Source organism: Battus philenor, unplaced genomic scaffold (genome assembly GCF_028537555.1).
Source record: "Battus philenor isolate CCGP_79_NKW_IND1 unplaced genomic scaffold, ilBatPhil1.0.hap1 SCAF_1, whole genome shotgun sequence".
NCBI lineage: Eukaryota > Metazoa > Arthropoda > Insecta > Lepidoptera > Papilionidae > Battus > Battus philenor.
This window is the reverse complement of record NW_027181661.1, coordinates 13,279,855-13,299,430: the sequence shown is the minus strand read 5'-3', so window position 1 is coordinate 13,299,430 and position 19,576 is coordinate 13,279,855. Positions and strand designations below refer to the sequence as shown.

The 19,576-nt window shown below is 33.0% G+C and overlaps 1 protein-coding gene across 1 annotated transcript; it reads right to left on the bottom strand.

The window, feature by feature from the left end:
* Nucleotides 1–600: 600 nt before the first annotated feature.
* On the bottom strand, nt 601–19,042 carry kon (chondroitin sulfate proteoglycan 4-like protein). The gene is made up of 25 exons (XM_068762289.1): nt 18,733–19,042; nt 18,424–18,560; nt 18,109–18,255; nt 17,815–17,958; nt 17,070–17,251; nt 16,557–16,764; nt 15,238–15,393; nt 14,755–14,982; nt 13,789–14,079; nt 13,189–13,386; nt 11,392–11,498; nt 10,868–11,003; nt 10,254–10,429; nt 9,516–9,675; nt 8,031–9,236; nt 7,718–7,899; nt 7,482–7,635; nt 6,871–7,365; nt 5,881–6,076; nt 4,977–5,132; nt 2,560–4,418; nt 2,249–2,487; nt 1,828–1,963; nt 1,166–1,304; nt 601–838 (listed from the first exon to the last, which is right to left on the bottom strand). The coding sequence occupies exons 1-24, from the start codon at nt 18,785–18,787 to the stop codon at nt 1,206–1,208; spliced, it is 7,047 nt and encodes a 2,348-aa protein (XP_068618390.1). The 5' UTR covers nt 18,788–19,042; the 3' UTR covers nt 601–838; nt 1,166–1,205.
* Nucleotides 19,043–19,576: the final 534 nt, after the last annotated feature.

The window sequence follows — 19,576 nt, the reverse complement described above, 5'->3', positions numbered from 1 at the left end:
GTTTTAGCGATTATAAATCCTACAACTAACCTTTTCTATCTAACCATAGCAAATAATTATTTTTACCATGAAATTTGTTCAATGCAATTTGTAAAATAGGATTCTTTCAGTAAATTCTTTTAACCTGTTACAAAAATTTTAAAATTATTAATTTACTCAATAAACTTGTATGTTTTTTAAACAACATTTCATTGATTTCGTTGTGCAAATATTTTGATAATACAAATATTGAAACTGTATTAAGTCATTGTTTTTTTTATTATTACAAAAACATAATGCTCGAGCCATAATCAATTATTAAATCTGGTGACTTGCCCGACTAGCAAGGTTAAATCAGAAAATTGAAAACAGGTTTAAACCAAACAACTTTAAACCAATACTTTAAACTATCAATTATTAACAAAGGTATTGATATGAGTATATCAGTAATTGTTTACAGATGAGTTTCAACCTATTTAATGTTATAAGGCAATAATGAAAAATTAATAAAAAAAGCCAATATTTAGAAGTTTCATTGGACACTTTAATAAATGTGCCTTTGTTAAATTAAGTTAATTCTGAATTTTATCATTAACATAATTAATATACTTAACAAAATCGTTAACGCAAGTTTAAAAATCTATTGTACAAATAGCTAAACTTTTGTCGGTTTACTTTCACAGTAAAAAATTATAGTAACAGTTTTTAAACATATATTTTATTTAAACAGTAACTTCGCATGTGACGTGCTTTTTAATACCATAGTTGCTGAGTAGAAAAGGCGTAGGAACTAATTCGACGCGTCGCCTATTCAGGCTTCGGTTTAAAGAAAGGAATTGCTCGTGTGCAGCAAAAGTCTCTGTAAAGTGAGAATAAAAAAATTGAAGATGAGTAAAATATGGCCAAGTTTGAAGTGGCAATGTGTGGAGTACATCGCTCGTCCAACCGACAGCGAACTGTGAGATTTTGGAGTTGCGACCAAGGTCTGCTAGACGCGAGTAGTAGCGAGTATGAGTAGTGCCCACAAGGTGGATCGGCGAAATAATTAAGGTCGCAGGATCTTTTGGGAGCTTCCTCCACTTCGATGCATAAGCCTCTGCAATGCAGTGGGCGGTCGGGTGAATGATGATCAAGTCTAAAAGTGAGCGCGTTTATTTGCCGGAAAGAGTTCATGTTTGGTACGAACCTGTTTTGCGCGCCGTCGGCAGCGTGCGTGTATGCACGGGTCAGACCCAGTATTGGTTACGACGTAGCATAGGGTTTGCTGCAACTGCCACGCCCGCATAGGCAGACTCACTTGCTTCGTAGTTGCTCCATTCCTCCGTCTTTAAAAAATATATTTATCAAAATTAACACAGCTTAATTAATCTCATTTTAACTTAATCAAAAGTATGAAATTGTTCATGTGATTACTACACGAGAGTGTAGTTGATAAATATCAAAAATAACCAGTAACAATTGTTACATAAAGTTATTGTCAGAAAAACACGCCACGAAAATAATACTAATGTCTGCTCTTCAAATCTATCAATAAGAGATAAGAGCGTGAACCAACAATATTTTAGATTCATAATTATTATTTTTTAATTAGAGGCTGTTTATACGTCACTAGAAATTTGACTTCTAAACCATTCCCGGCTCATTGTCACTCCACTATACAGTCTCGTTCATTCAAATTTACGATTTACAATTTTCTGTGATTCAAATTTTACTAAATTTAGGCACTTTCTCTCATCTAAAAATAGCTTAAGACATTTATAACTAGCGTTGATATATCTATCGTTTGTTTAAACGGCTCCTTAACATGTTTTAGGCTTACTTAATCATTATCAATGAGAAGCAACTTACATCTGCACCATAAGGATAGCGTGCGTTAATATCAGACGGTGCGTCGGGTAGAGGTGTAACCTTGCACGCGACACTGCCCGCCGATGGTAGCGGTGTGCTTGCACCCGTAGTTACCGACTGCTCTGAAGATACGTACCTACCGATCATAGATTGGATAAAAAAATTATTCATTATTACATTACAAATATTTAGGTAACTGAATACATTTATGTACTAATTAGCACCTTTGTATCTAAATGTCTCTTCTTTTTTAAAAAAAAATAAGAGTAACGAATAAAGACGCCATTTCCGTTAATATTATCGCAAACAATTTTATATTTGATGCTAAATGTCTAAAAGAAAATATAAATATTAGATGAAATCCATTTAAATATAAGAAAAAAATCACAATGATGATCATAATTTATATAAATATATCTACCGTTTTATAGGTGGCGTAGCCTGCGATGGAGATGGCATTAAATGCTCGGGCGGTCTCGGCAGCGGAATAGGAGCAACCGCCCCTTGACCCTGACCGTGAATTTTTACGAGAGCGTTACGGTCACGTGCCATGTAACGGCGACACTTGATCAGGCCTGCTATAACTACGATTGCCAAAACTATACCGGATAAAGCCATAAGGATTGTCATGTAGTAGGAGGTTGATTCACTATTGCTCACCTGTAAAGAAATTACTTACATTACATCGAAACTCATAAAATAAAGTAAAACTGTCATGGTTAATATACTTACAGGTACACCTTCATGGCTCTCGGGATCGTTAGGACCCGGCAAATTCTTTTTAGATCTACTTCCGATAAGAATTTTCAAATCGCCAGCAGCTGGTTGAAATATAGACGCCGCCAAAAGGAACCGAAAACTGTCCTCATATCCATTTAAATCACTAATCTTCTTCTTCGTAACGAAGTAAATCACTCCCGCTTTTACGTCTTCGTGTGTAAAATAAGTTATTTCTCTCTCTCTTGCGCTGGTCTTTTCTCCGGAACTTCGAATAATTTTTTTAATAGTACCATATCTAGGTTTTTTCATAATCGTGTATACCGGATCACTCGCTGTTAGTTTCGCTAGTTCGGTCGCGTCTAATATATTAAGAGTTAGTTTTGCTTTTTCACTTTCTACCTTTAAATCTCCTAATATCATCAAAGGCTGAACAATGACTTCTATTGTGAACGGGAGAGTGGAGTTACTATTGTGAGCATAAGCTACGAGCTCAAAACTGTCATTAGCTGTTGTCATATCGTTTTGCATATAAATAACAATTTTATCCAAGAGATCTTTATGTGAAAAATAGGTCACAGGACTTCTGCCTACGTAAATCATTCCGTGTAGCGGTTGCCGTGTTATATTATACCAAACTTTCGACTTCTTGGCATTAGTCTCGACATGTATTTGATCTGTTGTCACCGTGGCCACGTTAGAACCTTGTTGTAGAAAAATAGGATGTAGAGAGGTGGCATTGAGAATAACCGGTACGACATCTATAGTGAACACTGTGTAGGTTGGTTTGAATTGCCCGTCCCATACTCTGAAGTAGAATGTAGCAGTTTGAAGCATCCCGGAATGTTCGTATACAACGCGTGCGTTATTAATGTCCTCTTGTGTGAATTTGTTGATCGAGTGTGCGTCTTCCATGCTGTGGTTTTTGTCAAGCATTACGATACTGCCTTGCGTAGGACCGCTTATGATATCATACAATATTCCATCGGGTTCCGTATCAGCGTCTTCGGTTAAGAGATCGTTTCGTGTAATCGTATAGTTCTCTCCTTGCACGACTTGTATTTGCGGTGTATCTGTCAACAGTCTAAATGGTTGATCGTTAACCGGAATCACTGTGATAGGTATTGTAACATTACATAGTAGCACGTAATCTGGTAGTAAATATAAGGACATGTCTATCTTGTCTTCTAAAGTATCGGAGCCATCGTGTTCGTAGTTGACAACGCCGGATTCTAATTGCACTTGTGTTAGTGACGACATAGATGGATTTAAGCGACCATGTGCCGGTTGAGACCACTGTGCCTCTATCTGTGGCTGTCTGACACCAGCTTGTGTTTCCAAGTAACCAATCACGTTTGTAACATTCACAGTGATTGCAACTTTATCGCCTTCTTGCACTTTTGTAAGAGGTATATTTACGTATTTAGCAAGACCACCTGAAGATACTGATATTTCTATAAAGAAAGTCTGGTCGGTGACTGGTTTCGCAAGTGCTGCTTCTACAGCGAAAATGAATGAATCATTCGTATGCAAATCAGAGAAGGGATGTGTGTGTTCATAATACACTAGAGTGTTGTTAATATCCTCTTGCGTAAACTCTTTTACGGATCTATGATGATTCTCGCCATTCAGCATGATCAGTCTGCCCAGAGTTGGTGCACGTACCACTTTGTAAGTGATAGTTCTACTTGGATCAGAGCATTTGGCCATTAGGAAATAATTGTTTAAAGGTTCTCTCATAAGGGGAAAGACGCGGAGGTTGTGCTTTCTTATTAACTTGAGTGAAACCGATTTTGTGGATATAAGGAATGTGATTTTCGAAAGTTCGTGAAGTCCGTCAGTTACATTGAAGATCATTTTGCCTTTTGTCCCATCTGTAATAGAATTCAGACAATCATTAATATACTTAAATTCAAAATATAGCAAGAACATGTAATTTCAATTTATTATAATTATACTTCAAACAACAAAAAATAATTTAAAATAATACACAAATCTTAGTTCTTGCAATATGATAAATTTTAAGCTACAGTTCTTATGTTCAATAATACGAAATACAATTAAATACTATTTCTGTCCCTAGCTGGTATTAAATGCTACATTGGTAGTAAAGTAGGTGAAGAAAACTTCGTTATTAATTTAAACTGTTTCTAATAACTCTTCCTTCCTTTCTTTACTTATACAGATTAGACTCGGTGATGAGTAATATTGTTATTCACATACTTATTCTTTTACTAAATAAAAAAAGTAATGATTTAGCTTGAGTTTTTAGTTATAAATTTCTAAAGTATCAATAATCTCTAACGATTGATAGACAAGAAATGGAATAAGCAAAAAAAAACCGACTTATAGTATTGTTTTCTGAAATATGTTATTAATTATAAAGAATCTGTATTTAAATTATTTAAAGATACATCATGAAGTATACTAACTAGTGTGAACAAAGATAACTTCTCCTCTATCGATGTCAGCCTGCGAGAAATGGTGCACAGGGATGTCAAGAGCTCCTTTTACAGCAATATAGCCCGATGCAATATCAACAACACGAATGGTAACATTCTCGAGTGGCGTATCAATGTCATTTACGTCTGAAATATTTAAAATTATTCTTCACATCCATTCCCATGTAAATTTTTATTTTTTTCTCAAATCATAAAGATATAATGGTTAAGCTAATTTGAAAATAAAGATTCAGCAACAATGTTGAAGTCTCGTAGAAGATAACCATGTCTAAGAATAACCAAATCATTGCAATCGTATATCAGTAGAAGTTTAAGAAATGCAATCATTAACACAATTCTAGTTTTAATGAACAGCATCATTATCATTTCATCCTTATAGTGTCCACTGGTACATAAATCTGTCCAAAAGAAATACAATAGCATTAGTAGGGAGTGCATGGAGCGTCTTCCAACGATTTTAACAACAGAGAAGTCTGTCTACTCTGTAGGTGGACCTCCACCGGACCCCAAGGACCCAAACAGCAATCAATTTGAATGAATGGTATAGGCATTTCATCGGTTTTTTGTTGTAATACGATTCATATTCATTTAACCATTGTTTTTAACACCAGTTTAATATGTTAACTTTTTATAGCATTGACCACAATGACTATTTTAATTCTTGACAATTTTAAGCCGTTTTGGTGTCATATAAATATGTAAAATCATCATTGTAGATTATTTTTGTTTAAATAAGCCATAAATTAAAAAATAAGATTATGTTTTATCTACGAAGTCACTCTTTCATCGTTACATCCCACATAAATGGAAACGGGGCCAAATATGTAACAATAGTCATGAAAAATTAACAATATATACATGAGTGTATGCTTACACAGCTCATTTCTAGTGAATGTAAAGGTGCCACCTTCCCACACACAAAGGCCTGTGTTAGCAGCTACTATGGGCGTCTCGTCGTTCACCGGCGCGATGCTCACACGTAAATCTAAAGGCTCGCTTTCCTTTCCACTTTCCGTTAAGGCGACCAGCTTAATTACGTCGGACGCTTCTTCCGAACCGTCGTTTACGTACTGTAAGCAAAATTATAAGCATTGTTTCCGAAAAACAAAATGAACCATAGAGTTGTAAATTTACACATGACTAGAATATGACTTTAAGTCTATTCATCAGCTGAAATCAATTCGCTTGATGTGCTTAATAAAGATGAAACTCCCAGTATACTCAAGCAATTCAATATTACCATTAGGCTATTATATCATTTGCTCACAACTCAACAAATAATCATTCTTATGGCTTTGCTAGGCACGCAAGGATATAATGTACATTTATATGTTATCGAACATGGTATTGGTACCAATCTTCTCCATATACAAATGAAGAATCTGATTCTAAGCTGTTGATTTTATCGTAAATAATCTGACAAGAAACTCGATAGTTACTCTTTTAATGCTAATATATATTTTTTCATTTTACAAGCCGTCTAATTGTGACGTGAAAGTCAGCATTGTACTATTCCTAAGCATGGTTGTCTCCTATATAATTTTTAATACAATAATATGTTTTATTGATTAATCTTTCCTTAACATATATAAGCTTTGAATTTTTCGCGGATCTTTGACATGAGGACGACCGACAACTTTGAATAACAAAAGGACACGTGGGCGCTGTCCAATACGGTAGTCCGATCAGAACCGCAACACAATAGATATATGGATATAAGTCACACAGTGGCCAATAGTCTGAATCAATAGCGTGGCATAATGCGGTGGAAGCTCATAAATGTCACAAGCTTAAGAATTGAGGAGAACGTCTCAAAAAGAAGAATGCACATCGCTTAATTAATGTATTATAAAAATAATCTCACCTGAATATTACCAGAATTTAACTTCAATACCGGCAAGAGGCCAATTTCTTGATCGCCTATCATAATCTTTCCATATTTTGGTTTCTCGATTACCTTGTATGAAACTACTTTCCCACGATAGTACTCTGTTACAGTTTTAAACAATTCCGGTCTTAAGCTGACAGCATTGCCTTCCACCACTGTTACATTGCTAGCTGACACATAAAAGTGTTCAGGAATGATTATAATCGATAATTCGATCCCTCTCAACCACACAATACCGTTGGTGACATCCATTTTGATCCTATCCCTTGTACGATTTACGCCAGACTGGACGTATGTCAGCCGATTTACATTAATGATAGTTTGGTCAAATACACGAGTGTGGATCGGTTCTTCGTTATAATTTTCTAATTCAACTGTACCAGGAGTTGAAGTTATTTCAAGCCAACCATAGTAGGGGCCTTCCACTACTTGGTACACAATGTTCGATGGTTCGATTTGAGGATGCATCACCTGTAAGAAGTTAATAAATATTTATAATCTTACTAAAATGCTTTTTAATATATAAAGAAATATGTAACTTAAATTGTTGAGAAGCCATAATTATTCAATTATGATAACATACAAACCTCTAAAATATCCTTAGTGATATTAACACTTGTCGATTCTTCCACAATGAGTGGTCTATTTGTTGTCACTCTTAGAGGTTCCCAATAACTAGACGGGAATATCTTGATAGAGTATTTACCTTCACCCCAAGTGTCCAAGCACATAACTTTGAAACTATATATTAAAAGAAAAATATTTAAACATGTTTAAGTGCATCATTTTAAAATTTCAAACAGTCTTACAAGATAAATCTTACCGAAAGCAATCACTGGGAATGTTAGGTACGGTGTTTTTGTAGGCGACCCTGCCTGCCGCAACATCTAATTGAGTGAAACTAGAAGCACCCATTCCTTCACCAACTTCAACAGATCCATGCTTAGGTTCTTGGGTAACCTCGAAACGAATATCCTCTTCAAGGCAGTTCATATTTGTGTCAACCTGATATTTTTAAAAGAATATATTTATTATGCATAGTTGTAAAATGCACATATATCCAACGAACTATATTTAAATTATTAATCTTTCAATCAATGTTATTACGTTTAAAAATAATATGATGCTAAATCTACCTGCATATCTTTATCGGTGATAACAACTGCCTTGCCATTCTCCACTATTGATCCATTTGTAGGATACATTCTTATAAAAGGCGGCGATGCCTGTATTTCCAAATTGCCATTAACATCAAACAGGCCATCGGATATCCAGAACGCTATCCTGCCGTACTCTTTTCCATCATGCTTGAACAGCACCAAGTTCTTGTTGATGTCATCTTGAGAAAACTGAGCGATTTGCTCCGAGGGGTTATCTGCTCGAAAGATACCGCCATTTGGTGGGTCTTTAGTATACCTTTGCACTGTGTAAATGATGTCTGATGGTCTCGTGTCCAAATCCGCGTCTGTATAACTTAAATCCCTTGCAGTTATTAGTCTCGCTCCACCGTGTACAATGTGAAAAACTTTTTCGTTCACACGTACAGGACTGTTATCATTCTTGAGTATAATGTCTATATGGAAAACTCCTACATACTGGAAGTCCTCAGGTTCGGGACTGAGTGCCATAAAGTGAAAGGAATCATGCCTGCTTTCAGAATCATCGTGCGCATAATAAACTCGATCGCTATTAAGTTCCTGTAGAGTGAAGTAAGTTGTATTATCTCTGATCACCTTGAGATTATCATTGATCACCTCTATCTTCCCATGTTTTGGCAGATGTGTTATATTGAATACAAGATTTGTAACAGAATCTGTTCTAAAGTTTAGGTGACTTGCCGGTATAGCCATTCTGGAACCTTCCATCACTTGCAGTCTTTCCAGAGTAGTATGAACTCTACCAAGAGAATGTTCGGAGGTAAAATAGCTTGGGGTATGGCGAATCGTCATTACTCCTGTAACGTTTTCGCATTCCATCGCTCCTACTACGAAAGCAAATTCATCATGAATATGAGAATACGCTCGTCTGTGTAATCTGTACCAAAGTTGGTCTGTATCTATATCAAGCTGTGTAAAAGTTCCATATGCTTGCAAATGATGTTTCCCCGAAGAAAGGTGGAGAATACCGTACTTGGGAGGTTTAAGTATCGTATACAGAATTCGATCTCCAGATAAGGCAAGTGGTCTTGTTTGAAAACGTAAGTGTAAAGGCGATATAAAGGCTTCTCTTGTGTTATTAAGAACTAATTCCTCATTAGTCGATTGATATAATTCTAATTTGATGAAAGTCAGTCGAAAATCGTAGAGTATGTTCGTTCGAATCGTTCCGACGGATGCTTTGAACTACGAAGTAAACAAAAATTCATTTTAAGCTTAGTAGCACAGACAAACTTTAACCAAAGCAACAGAATTAAAAATCATAAAATGTGGTACAATACAGTCAATAATCAATTTAAAAGAAATTTTATAATAGTATGCATCTGATGACTTGAATGTGATTTACTGCCAAGTTTTTCTTTTTTGTTTTTGTAAAGGATACATTGTAATTTTATTTTTTAATTAAATTAAATTTAAAATTAGATTTTTTAATAACAATATATGACTTAAGAATAATTGTTTTACCTTAAACTCATCATGAGATGGATTACCCAACAAATGCATGTAGCGAACCCGTCCAAAATTAATCATTTCGCTGGTGAATGAGTCAACCGTTTGCCAAGTGCCATCTAATACCCTTAATCTTTCGACAACACCAAACTGAGGTGGTTTAACTATATCATAGCTGTAACAATCATTGACAAATTTATATGACAAATACTCTATGAAAATTCCTTGAGTTAAACATCATCTGTTGAAACAGGACAATGAAACAAGAGTAAGTACTCAAATCCTCAGTGCATTAAGACGGAGCTCTGTCTAGATGTGTGTTAACGAAGATGACTAACGCGAGTGAAATATGGTCTTTACCTTCAGACCCTATTAGCAAGCTCAACTCTCAACGAGCCATGGAAATCCGTAACGTAATAAAACTGACATAGCCAATCGGATTTTCAAGTTGACAGTGAGTAGGCCAAGTATCGCACAAACAGAAGGCTGCTGGGGCTAAAAGACTATGGAGTGGATTACGGATAGACAAGCGCAACGTAAATAGTCCACTCATAAGGTGGAGAGACGGCATTCAACCAGTCTTAATAGAAAAATATGGGGAAACCTATGTCCAATAGTGGACTTTCTATGATAAATGACCATTAAAAATGTTGAAGTACTCATAGTAGAATTATAAAAATAGCTGTGTTACATGTTAATCTATCCAGAATGTATGATGGGTTTTATAATGAGAGAATAACTTTAAAAACTTACCGAATTTGGGCATTGTTTTCTTCAGCGTTAGTAGCGAATGTCAGGTTATCTGCACTTATTTTTGCATATGAATTGTGAACAAGTTGCAGGCCCGTATTGTTCACAAGCCGGACCTGTAGAGGCACTATGGAAACACGTAGTACGGTAGCACCACTCGTTTCTATACCGTCAGAGACCTGAAAATTTAAGTATAAATTTATTAAACATAATATTATTAAATGCTTTGGAAGTGGGCTACTAATAACCATTCTTACTGGAAATTTATGGGATAAAGCTACGTCCAGCTGTGAACATCCTATGACCTATAATGATGATGAAGATGAATAATTAAAAGTAGTAACCAAGATAATCCTATATCTGATTTTATCAATTTAAAAACAGAACTCTATACCCTTTTTATGCATCATGTTATTGGTAATAAAAACTCTATATATTTATGTCTCTCTTTATATATTTAATTATAACAAATTCAGAGAGCATTTCTAAATATTTTTTGAAAGTAAAAATAAAAAACAGAAAAGACAACAGCATTAGTACACTCATGGAATATTTCTTTCATATTATGACATATCTTGTAACCGGACAGATTGATTTGAAATTGTTTTATGTCAAACCTGCAGTGTTAATCGTAGCGACGTCTTATTGAGTTGTTTGTCGTTGCCAGAGCCATGGACGTAGGAGATGATCCCCGCATTGATATCTTGCTGAGTGAACGAGTCGACTGGTTGCCCAGACATCTCAATGTGTCCACTATGCAAACAACATAATTAAATAAATATGAATAAATATTATAACAGTACATTACTGTTCTCAATTTTATTTGAACATTATTTCAAATGTAAAATAATAAAAATTTTAATCATGTACGGTTTTTTATTTATTTCAAATAGGCATACCAACAGCAATAGATAATATTAGTTTTATATAACACTTAGTTTTATTTAATAATTAAATAAGTTTGCCTGTAGTACGCATAAACGTTAATAACTAAAAAAAATAAAACAAGAAACGCACAATCTATCGTATTAAATTAATAATAGTCAAGATAGCTTTAAAATGCTTTCTGCTACCAATTAACCTATTACTCACAAAAATGATAAAAGAACTACTTAATTTAATGACAAATTATTAAAGTTACCTATTAGCTTCATTTTTGCCATGCAAAACAGTGTACAATAAATCTTCGGGAGCAGTATCCGGATCCTCGGCTTTAAGTATGTCCGAAGTAATCACCTTACGTGTACCCTGGAAGCATGTATTATTTCAAATTAGAAAGCAGATTATTATATGCACTCAAATAAAATACAAATGATAAAAATAATTTATTATTATAATTTTTTTAACTTATTAAGTTACTGTCTTATATAACAGCTTATTTTCACATTATTACTTATCATGCTGTCAATATTTATTGATCAAAATTATTTATCTAAATTTCATGCCGTTGGATAAATGATCATATAACACAAGACTGCCTAAAAACAACTATTCTAAAATTAAAACATGCATAAAACTAAAGTAAATTAATATATGTTACTCAGGCTACATAGATGTATTGGTTATAAATCTAATGAAGATATGTCATTAACCAACATTTTTATTTCAATTTAAATTATGTTATCATTATCTAAAAATAAACTTTATTTAGATTGCTATAAGTTAGTCATGATGAATAAAATTACCTTATTAATCTTTACATTTGGATTTTGGTTTTTTTAAATAGGTATTATTATCTTTTAAAACAGAAACGTTTTTAACACTTTTTTCATAACTTTGGCTTAGATCCTTCTTGTTGAGATAATGCAGGCTTTATAGACATATAATGCATAGCAAATATATTTTTTAAGATCCAGCGAAACAAAATATTAATGGACGATCTGCGTTGTGTAGTGATAGAGGTAACAGTAAGGCGAAGTGACTTAATAAGTATAGTATAAATCAGAAAATTCCACCACGATATGAAAAGAGCCTTTCAATATAATTGTATATTGAAAATATTAAGTTTTAAGGTAAGCATAAATGTACTATTAAGAATGTCTTTTTTATGTTGATCTCTTTCAGATGAGCAACATTATTCTCGCGGTCCAATATTTAGTTGTAAATAACGATATAATAAAATCACTTCTAATTGAGTGAAATAACTTTATTATGAGCCCAACTGAGTAATTTGTAAATAGTATTGTATAACAAAGTCAACTTAATAATATAAGTGTTTTACATTCCATAAGATGAAACAACATATAAATTTCAAGTCAACTTGTACATAGTGACTTATAGAAATCACTGTTTGAAACAATTAATCAGTTTCATAGACAGTGATGATTCTTAATAATAAAATAAACAATACTCACTCACTCAATGTTAATTATTGTTAGATTCAGTTATTCAGCGGGCTTGTGATAAACAAAGCATGCAACTACGAAAAGCAACCCAAATAAACTAATTGAATCCTCAACACTCTGAAAATAAAAAAGTAATTCATGTCATAGTAATATGTGAGCGATAAGAAATAAAAAAGGCCAATAAGTATGAAACTAATGGTAATCTGTCGAATGATCTTTTTTTTTATATTTTTCCTCAGAATTTATGCAAAACCAGACATTATTTTTGGTTGACGACAATAGGAAATGGTTTAGTATTATTCGTGCAAACTACAGCCTATTATCTAAGTATTAAATTCAAAATTTTCATATAAAAAGCGAAAAAAACTAATAAAGGGAAATACAAATATCTGTTTGTTAAGCAAACAAATAATTTATATTCATAAAATATGTAATACCATTGCTATTTCAAATATTGATATGGGGTATTCATTAAATATTTACATAAGCTATTTCACATATTTTTTAAAATTTTCTTTGCAATGATTACACACAAAATTTAAACTTGTTTGGCCTCTTATTCAATATGTATGAATGAGGATATAAAATGATACCTGTGTGAGTCTCAACACTCTTCCTGGTGGTAAATTTAATACGGGTGCATCATTAACTGGTGTAACATTGACATGGAGAGCGAAGGCATTCCTTCCCTGTAGGTAGCTGGGTAGGGTGAAACGTGCTTCGGGTATTAATTCCATCTCAAGTACAATTGCATCTTGGTGATTTTCAGAACCGTCATGGACATACCGCACCTATTAAATTTATCATAATTTAGGTTTTAAAATTTATCGCATATGTCTCGTCTGGCGTCTCTTCCTGTTAAGGCATTATTATTTCCTAATTCTTCATCATTTTTTGAACCATATTCACTGCTAGGCATGGGGCTCTGCCAAAGACAGGACCTATTTCGACCAGTTAGAAGCGGCCTGCATCCAGTGACTTCCATTGACTTTAACGAGTTCTGTTCACGACATAAGGAACCATCATCATTAATATTGTGTCAGGCGACAGAAGTCCACTGCAAAGCATAGGCCTCCCCAAAAGATGGCAACAATGACTATAAGGAGACAGTTGAATTTATTTATGTTAAATCACAAATGCCCAATTTTTAGGATACCAATAGTCATTATTTAACTGAAATATTCCCAACTTACCTTATCTCTTGATAAATCCATAAGAGTGAAGAATTGTTTGGACTTTCCTTCGCTATCGATGTAATTCGCGTACTGAGGCAAATTTCTCTGTAGTGATAAATCAACTGCAATACGGCCATGCATTGGCGATTGTGCCACATGTAACACAACTCCCGATGGTCGTACACCGTATTTATGATGATCTAGTACTACGTCAATATTTAGGGTCGTAATCACTGCCACGCCGCCTTCTTGAACCGTCAATGGATACAATGAAACAAGTTCGAGCTCACTGCTCGATTTCGAGAATACCTGTGAATAGTGCAATGAAAAAAATTATATAGTGTTGCCAAATTTGTAATGAACGTGGACAAACAATTTATTATCTAATTCTTTTCAATTGTGATAAGTTTGTCATCAATGGTAGCAATACCATTTACAGAAAAATTAAGATCTTCTATAATCAAAGTTTTTAATGTTTATTATCTTAATGTTTAATAAATTTTGCAATTTAGAGTGATCATAATCTCAGTTTTAGGGTGCGCATTACTGGAAATTGGCCTCCCCAATAAATTTCAAATATGGCATATAGGAAATGATCACCATCCACCGTCTTCTAACTGATGTCGGCTTTCTACCTTTAAGGTGGACATCCTACACTGCGCTTTCTAGTCCATCATCTCTGATCCTGAACCTTAAGATCCCAGTAGCAATTTATTCTGATGCTATATAACCTACGTGGTGTCACTTTAAATTGTTAGTCAGCTGGGCTATGTTGGCTATATTCATTCAATTATGGTTCCTCTTATTCCTAGTTTGATTTCCTAGAGAAATCCCAAGCATAACCCTATCTACAGCATGCTGAGTGACTGTGAACTTTGCTGATAAAGCTGGCTCTGCTGGCTTGAAGTGACAGACTATGTTTCTGTGTCATAAATCTTCAAGAATTTTGACACAGATTAATAATAAATAATGAGAATAAATCACCTTATATTTCTCGGCATAATCAGGGTTTATACACAGCTCAGAGTTACATCTGCATGTAAAGTGGTCAAGGCCATGCTGTTCACAAGTGGCACTAGGCAGACACGGCGGATTTCCGGGGTTAACGTGACAAGGATACCACCACACGCATTTAGGACTGACTCCATATGTAACAACTGCATTAGGTAAACCGTAAAGTTTGTCATCCACCTCAATTGGCTTAATGCAACCCTGTAAACAAATGTGTTAATTCTAGAAAATTATTTGCAATCAGTTATCAGTACCTTAAAAAGTCTTTTCTTTTTTCATAAAAGCATCCCATTGTTCTTTATTCATTATTACTATTACACTCAGTCAACCAATTAAGAATGTTATAAACTTAATCATATTGCATATTGTTATATTATAAATAGATGTAAATAATTTCTTAATGTTTCAGCAATTGTATGAAAATATCTCTGAACTTTTATTATAATGTATACATACCATAATACTTGAGTCAGCAGCTTTGATTCCTTTAGCAAAAGCACGTTGACGTTTCTCTGTCTCTATGCCACCAAGATAGAATGAATCTGACAAATCCAAATATCTCATGCCACCACTTTCTATTCGGGTACTCATTGCAATGTTGTCTACAGATAGCTAGAATGATTAAACAATACATAAACATAGTATTATTTCAAATAAGTGTTAGAATAATACTATGATCTGTGTAAGTAACATGTTTTTAAACATATTTGAAGCAGTGAAATTTAATGAAATCGCTCAGAAAATAGTTAATGAAATTAAATGTGAGTTGGGATCTAGTAGAAACAATGTAATTGACATATATGGCTGATGCATTTACTTATGCCTCTAATATTAATAACTCGCATATTGTATAATAAGTTTAATATCACAGCAAAATGTAAACATTTATTGTTTTAAATGTTATTATCACTAAGAAGCTTAAAAATATGCTAAACGCTATAGTGATGCAGATATAGACACAGAAAATATACTATGAAAATGTAATAATGCAGTATAAAAAACATACAATTTACTATTTTATATAAATAAGTACTTGAAGCTAAATAATGCTAATAAGTAGTGCATCGCAAAGTTCAATAAATACAAGTAAAAAAACATTGGGGAACTTATTAGTAAATATAAACCTAAGATTTTTTAAACAAAAAGATCACACTTAGTTCTCAGATGAAATATAAGAAAACTTCATCTTCATCATCATTTCATTCCTAAAATGTCCACTGCTGGATATTGATCTCCCCATAGATTTGTTATAGAACCGTTTCAATGATTATTGGAAATTTAATATAAAACATAAATAGATTTTAAAAAAATTGCAATGGTCACAGCATTATACAATAATGATGGAGTTTGAACATTGATTCCATCTAAAGCCTCTAAATTTCCTCTGATTTCTAAAGCAATTTAAATTTTTTCTTTTCCTTCTTATTTCTGTGATTGGACATCACTGGGAATGAAAAATCACTTAACATTAGATACTGTATAATAAAATTTTATCTAATTTTTCATATAAATTGGTGTTTTAAAGTATTTTCGCAAGAGCACATTATAAAAAAGGGATTCACATTCGCTGTTATTGAGTTATAACAACATTTTTATATACTGACGCTTGCATTACACTCTTGTTGAAACATATCATAGTGATTGTCATATTATAATCATATTAATTTCATACATAAAACTGTGAAAAAAATGTATATTATTTTATATTTATATACATATAATCCTAAAACATCTTCATAAATTATCACCAGAGATCAACTATCTCAATATCTCACCTCTATAAGTGAAGGGTTGAAAAGTAAATGAATCTTATGCCACTGGCCATCATTAACTCGCGCAGTATGAACAATTTGACCCTTAGCCATCTTAACTCTGATAACTCCATCTAATATCTCTACTGCTAAAAAGTCAGAGCCTCGACCACCACCTGTATTATACAGAATTACTGCATTTGTTGTTATAGTTTTGAACTCTATCTGCCACCTGAAAATTATCAATAAGTATGTTTTAATTATAATTTGTGCACCATCTTTCATTTATATTATATTCCAGATAAATTTTAGAGAAACCACAAAAAATTTTAGAGATTATTTTTTAATTTTATTAACACTGTTAGGAGTATAAAATATTATATGGAATTAAATAAGCAATTTATCATTAATCTTATTTTTATCATAGTCATAAATACCATGTGTAAACAGTATAGACTACTACTAAAGTGCAGTAATTTTAGGTAAATGAAAAGTTCTATTAATAACTTAGCAGTTTCAGTGTAATTATGAACTCACCGGCCTCCTGCTCTTGAATTTATTCTTGGTAAAATTAAATAAGCACCTTCATCCACAAAACTTATATCAGAAGTTACACTTGCATCAAATTCTGGAGCACAGTTCCAAGTCACACCCTCTACATGTACTGAACCGCTTCGACTTCGAGCCTTTTCTATGATTTTGACACCATTGTAGTATACCTATAAAATTAAGAACATTTATAGCAGTTGGTTTAAATATTTCATTTTCTTTTAAAACTGATCTTTTGTCCTCAACCTTTTATTTATGGAACAAAACAAACAACTTGATGAACCTTTTAATTTTCATCCTGCTAAGTGATCAATAAACTATTTTGCTATTATATCCTTTTTGAATTATTGATGACATACTGAGAGATACTATCAAGATTTAGTGAAATGTTGTTTACTAGCCTTTAAAGGTTAATGCCTTATGGTTCCATTTTCATTTGGCTAAATTAAAACCTATTAAATACATAACAAATGTATAATACACATTATCCATTTATTCATGTTGGTGGTATTTTATTACTGGAGGTTCTCCAGGGAGATACCACTATTGTGATTGTATGTACCCTATACCAATATGTACTATATAATACACTACTTTATCCCAGTTTCTGGTTACTGACTACATAGCTGACACATGACATTAAAATTTGAGGTTATGACCAAGTTAAAATATGCAATAATGCAAGTGTCATGAGTGTGTTAACAAAATAAAAACTTAGAACATGGATACATACATCTTCCATACAGCCACGAAAATTTTCCATATGACCAAGGAATAATTCAGAAAAGTCCCCTTGGCCACCAAGAAATATCCCAAAATGTATGTTTAACTCAAAAAACCTTCCTGGAAGTCGTCTTTTAACAGCATTTTCATCAACCTACAGATTTTAAAATAGGTAAGATTAATTAAAGTAGCACAGTTATATTTATAATGTAATGAATGTCTATTAATTATTTATCTAAATTTACCTTTCAAATGTTTATTAACATTATTAACATTTCTTATTAGAAGAATAACATAAATATACCTTCATAGTAAGATTTGCTTCTCTTCTAATTATACTGACATGATGCCACTGTGTATCATTTAGATGAATTCCTTTAGGAGATGAGAGTTCACTCTCACCTGCACCAAGATTAATATGCAGTTTAAGACGTCCACTCTCTAGGCGAATCTACAAAAACACATACACATTAAATAATCTTTTTTAATATAAGTAACATAACGCAAATTATCCTAGTCCTGTCAATGTTCCATAGCAGTAAAGTAACAAAGTTAATTATTAAATGTTTAAAAGAAAAAAATAACTTTTCTAAAATAATTTAAAATTGATGGAACTTACCATGCAATAATCAGTTTTTCCAGCAGCAAGAAGAAGCAGTGCATCAGATAGATGGGTGCGAAATTTAAAACTTATATCTGTAGCCCCTTTTGCTTCTTGTAGCGGGTATGATATGTAACTAGCTCCATAAAATGATGCTGTGTAAATACAACACACTTATATTACTATTTTATATCATAATAATATAAATAAACTCCTGATATTTATGTACTTGTACAAAGAAGTACAAACAAGTAAAATATTATTTCAGTTAGATTTTATTTTTAAAATATAGCGTTTTTTTAGGCGTTTCTTTTCAAATCAACTTACCTTTATCGTAAGCCAAACCGAAAGAAAAAACTGACAAAAGTATAAAAAGCTCCATTTTTAATTGCACAGTTTATTCGGGTAAGTAATAGTGGTTAAAACATTTCAATAGGGCACTGATGGAAAACTTTTTTTAAGCTTTATACACTTCTTTATAACAAACAGTCTAGACATCGTCAAATAAATAGTGAACAGAACAGGCGTGGCGTCCGTTTTTTTGAGACACCGGAACTAAATCTTAATATGTTTTAACGGTTAAATAATAGTCATAGCGTAACTTAGAATAAATTATTATCATATTTTTATAAAAGAACTTGTAATCATTGATGAGCGTTTAATAGTACACATAATAATAATCATCTATACTTTATAACCCTGATATGACACTATGACACGAATAGATACACAGCTTATAGAAAATTTTATCACAGATAAAGTTATGTTTTGAATCTGAAGTTCAGACATATTAGAGTAGCTATACAATAATAACTTTTTTATATTTATAAATACTTTATAGGAATTAGTATTTAAATGATAGTGACAAAGGCAAGAGGATACCGCTTACTAATCGTCTAAAGAACATCGTTATGATATCGTAAGCGATGTCATACAACTTCTTTACCCCCCAACACCATGCCGATTCCAGTTCACCTGGTGCGAAGTAAGTTACTGGATTCATTGCAGCAACTAATAAGGATCAGTCTATACAGGATGCTACTGATGAAGACAAAGACTAATACTACAGAGAAATACCTACAACTACGCAAGACCATATGATATGGACCTGGAATTTTTGGAAAAATAAAAATCATTAAAATTACTGGCTATAAGTAATGAAAAAAAGTGA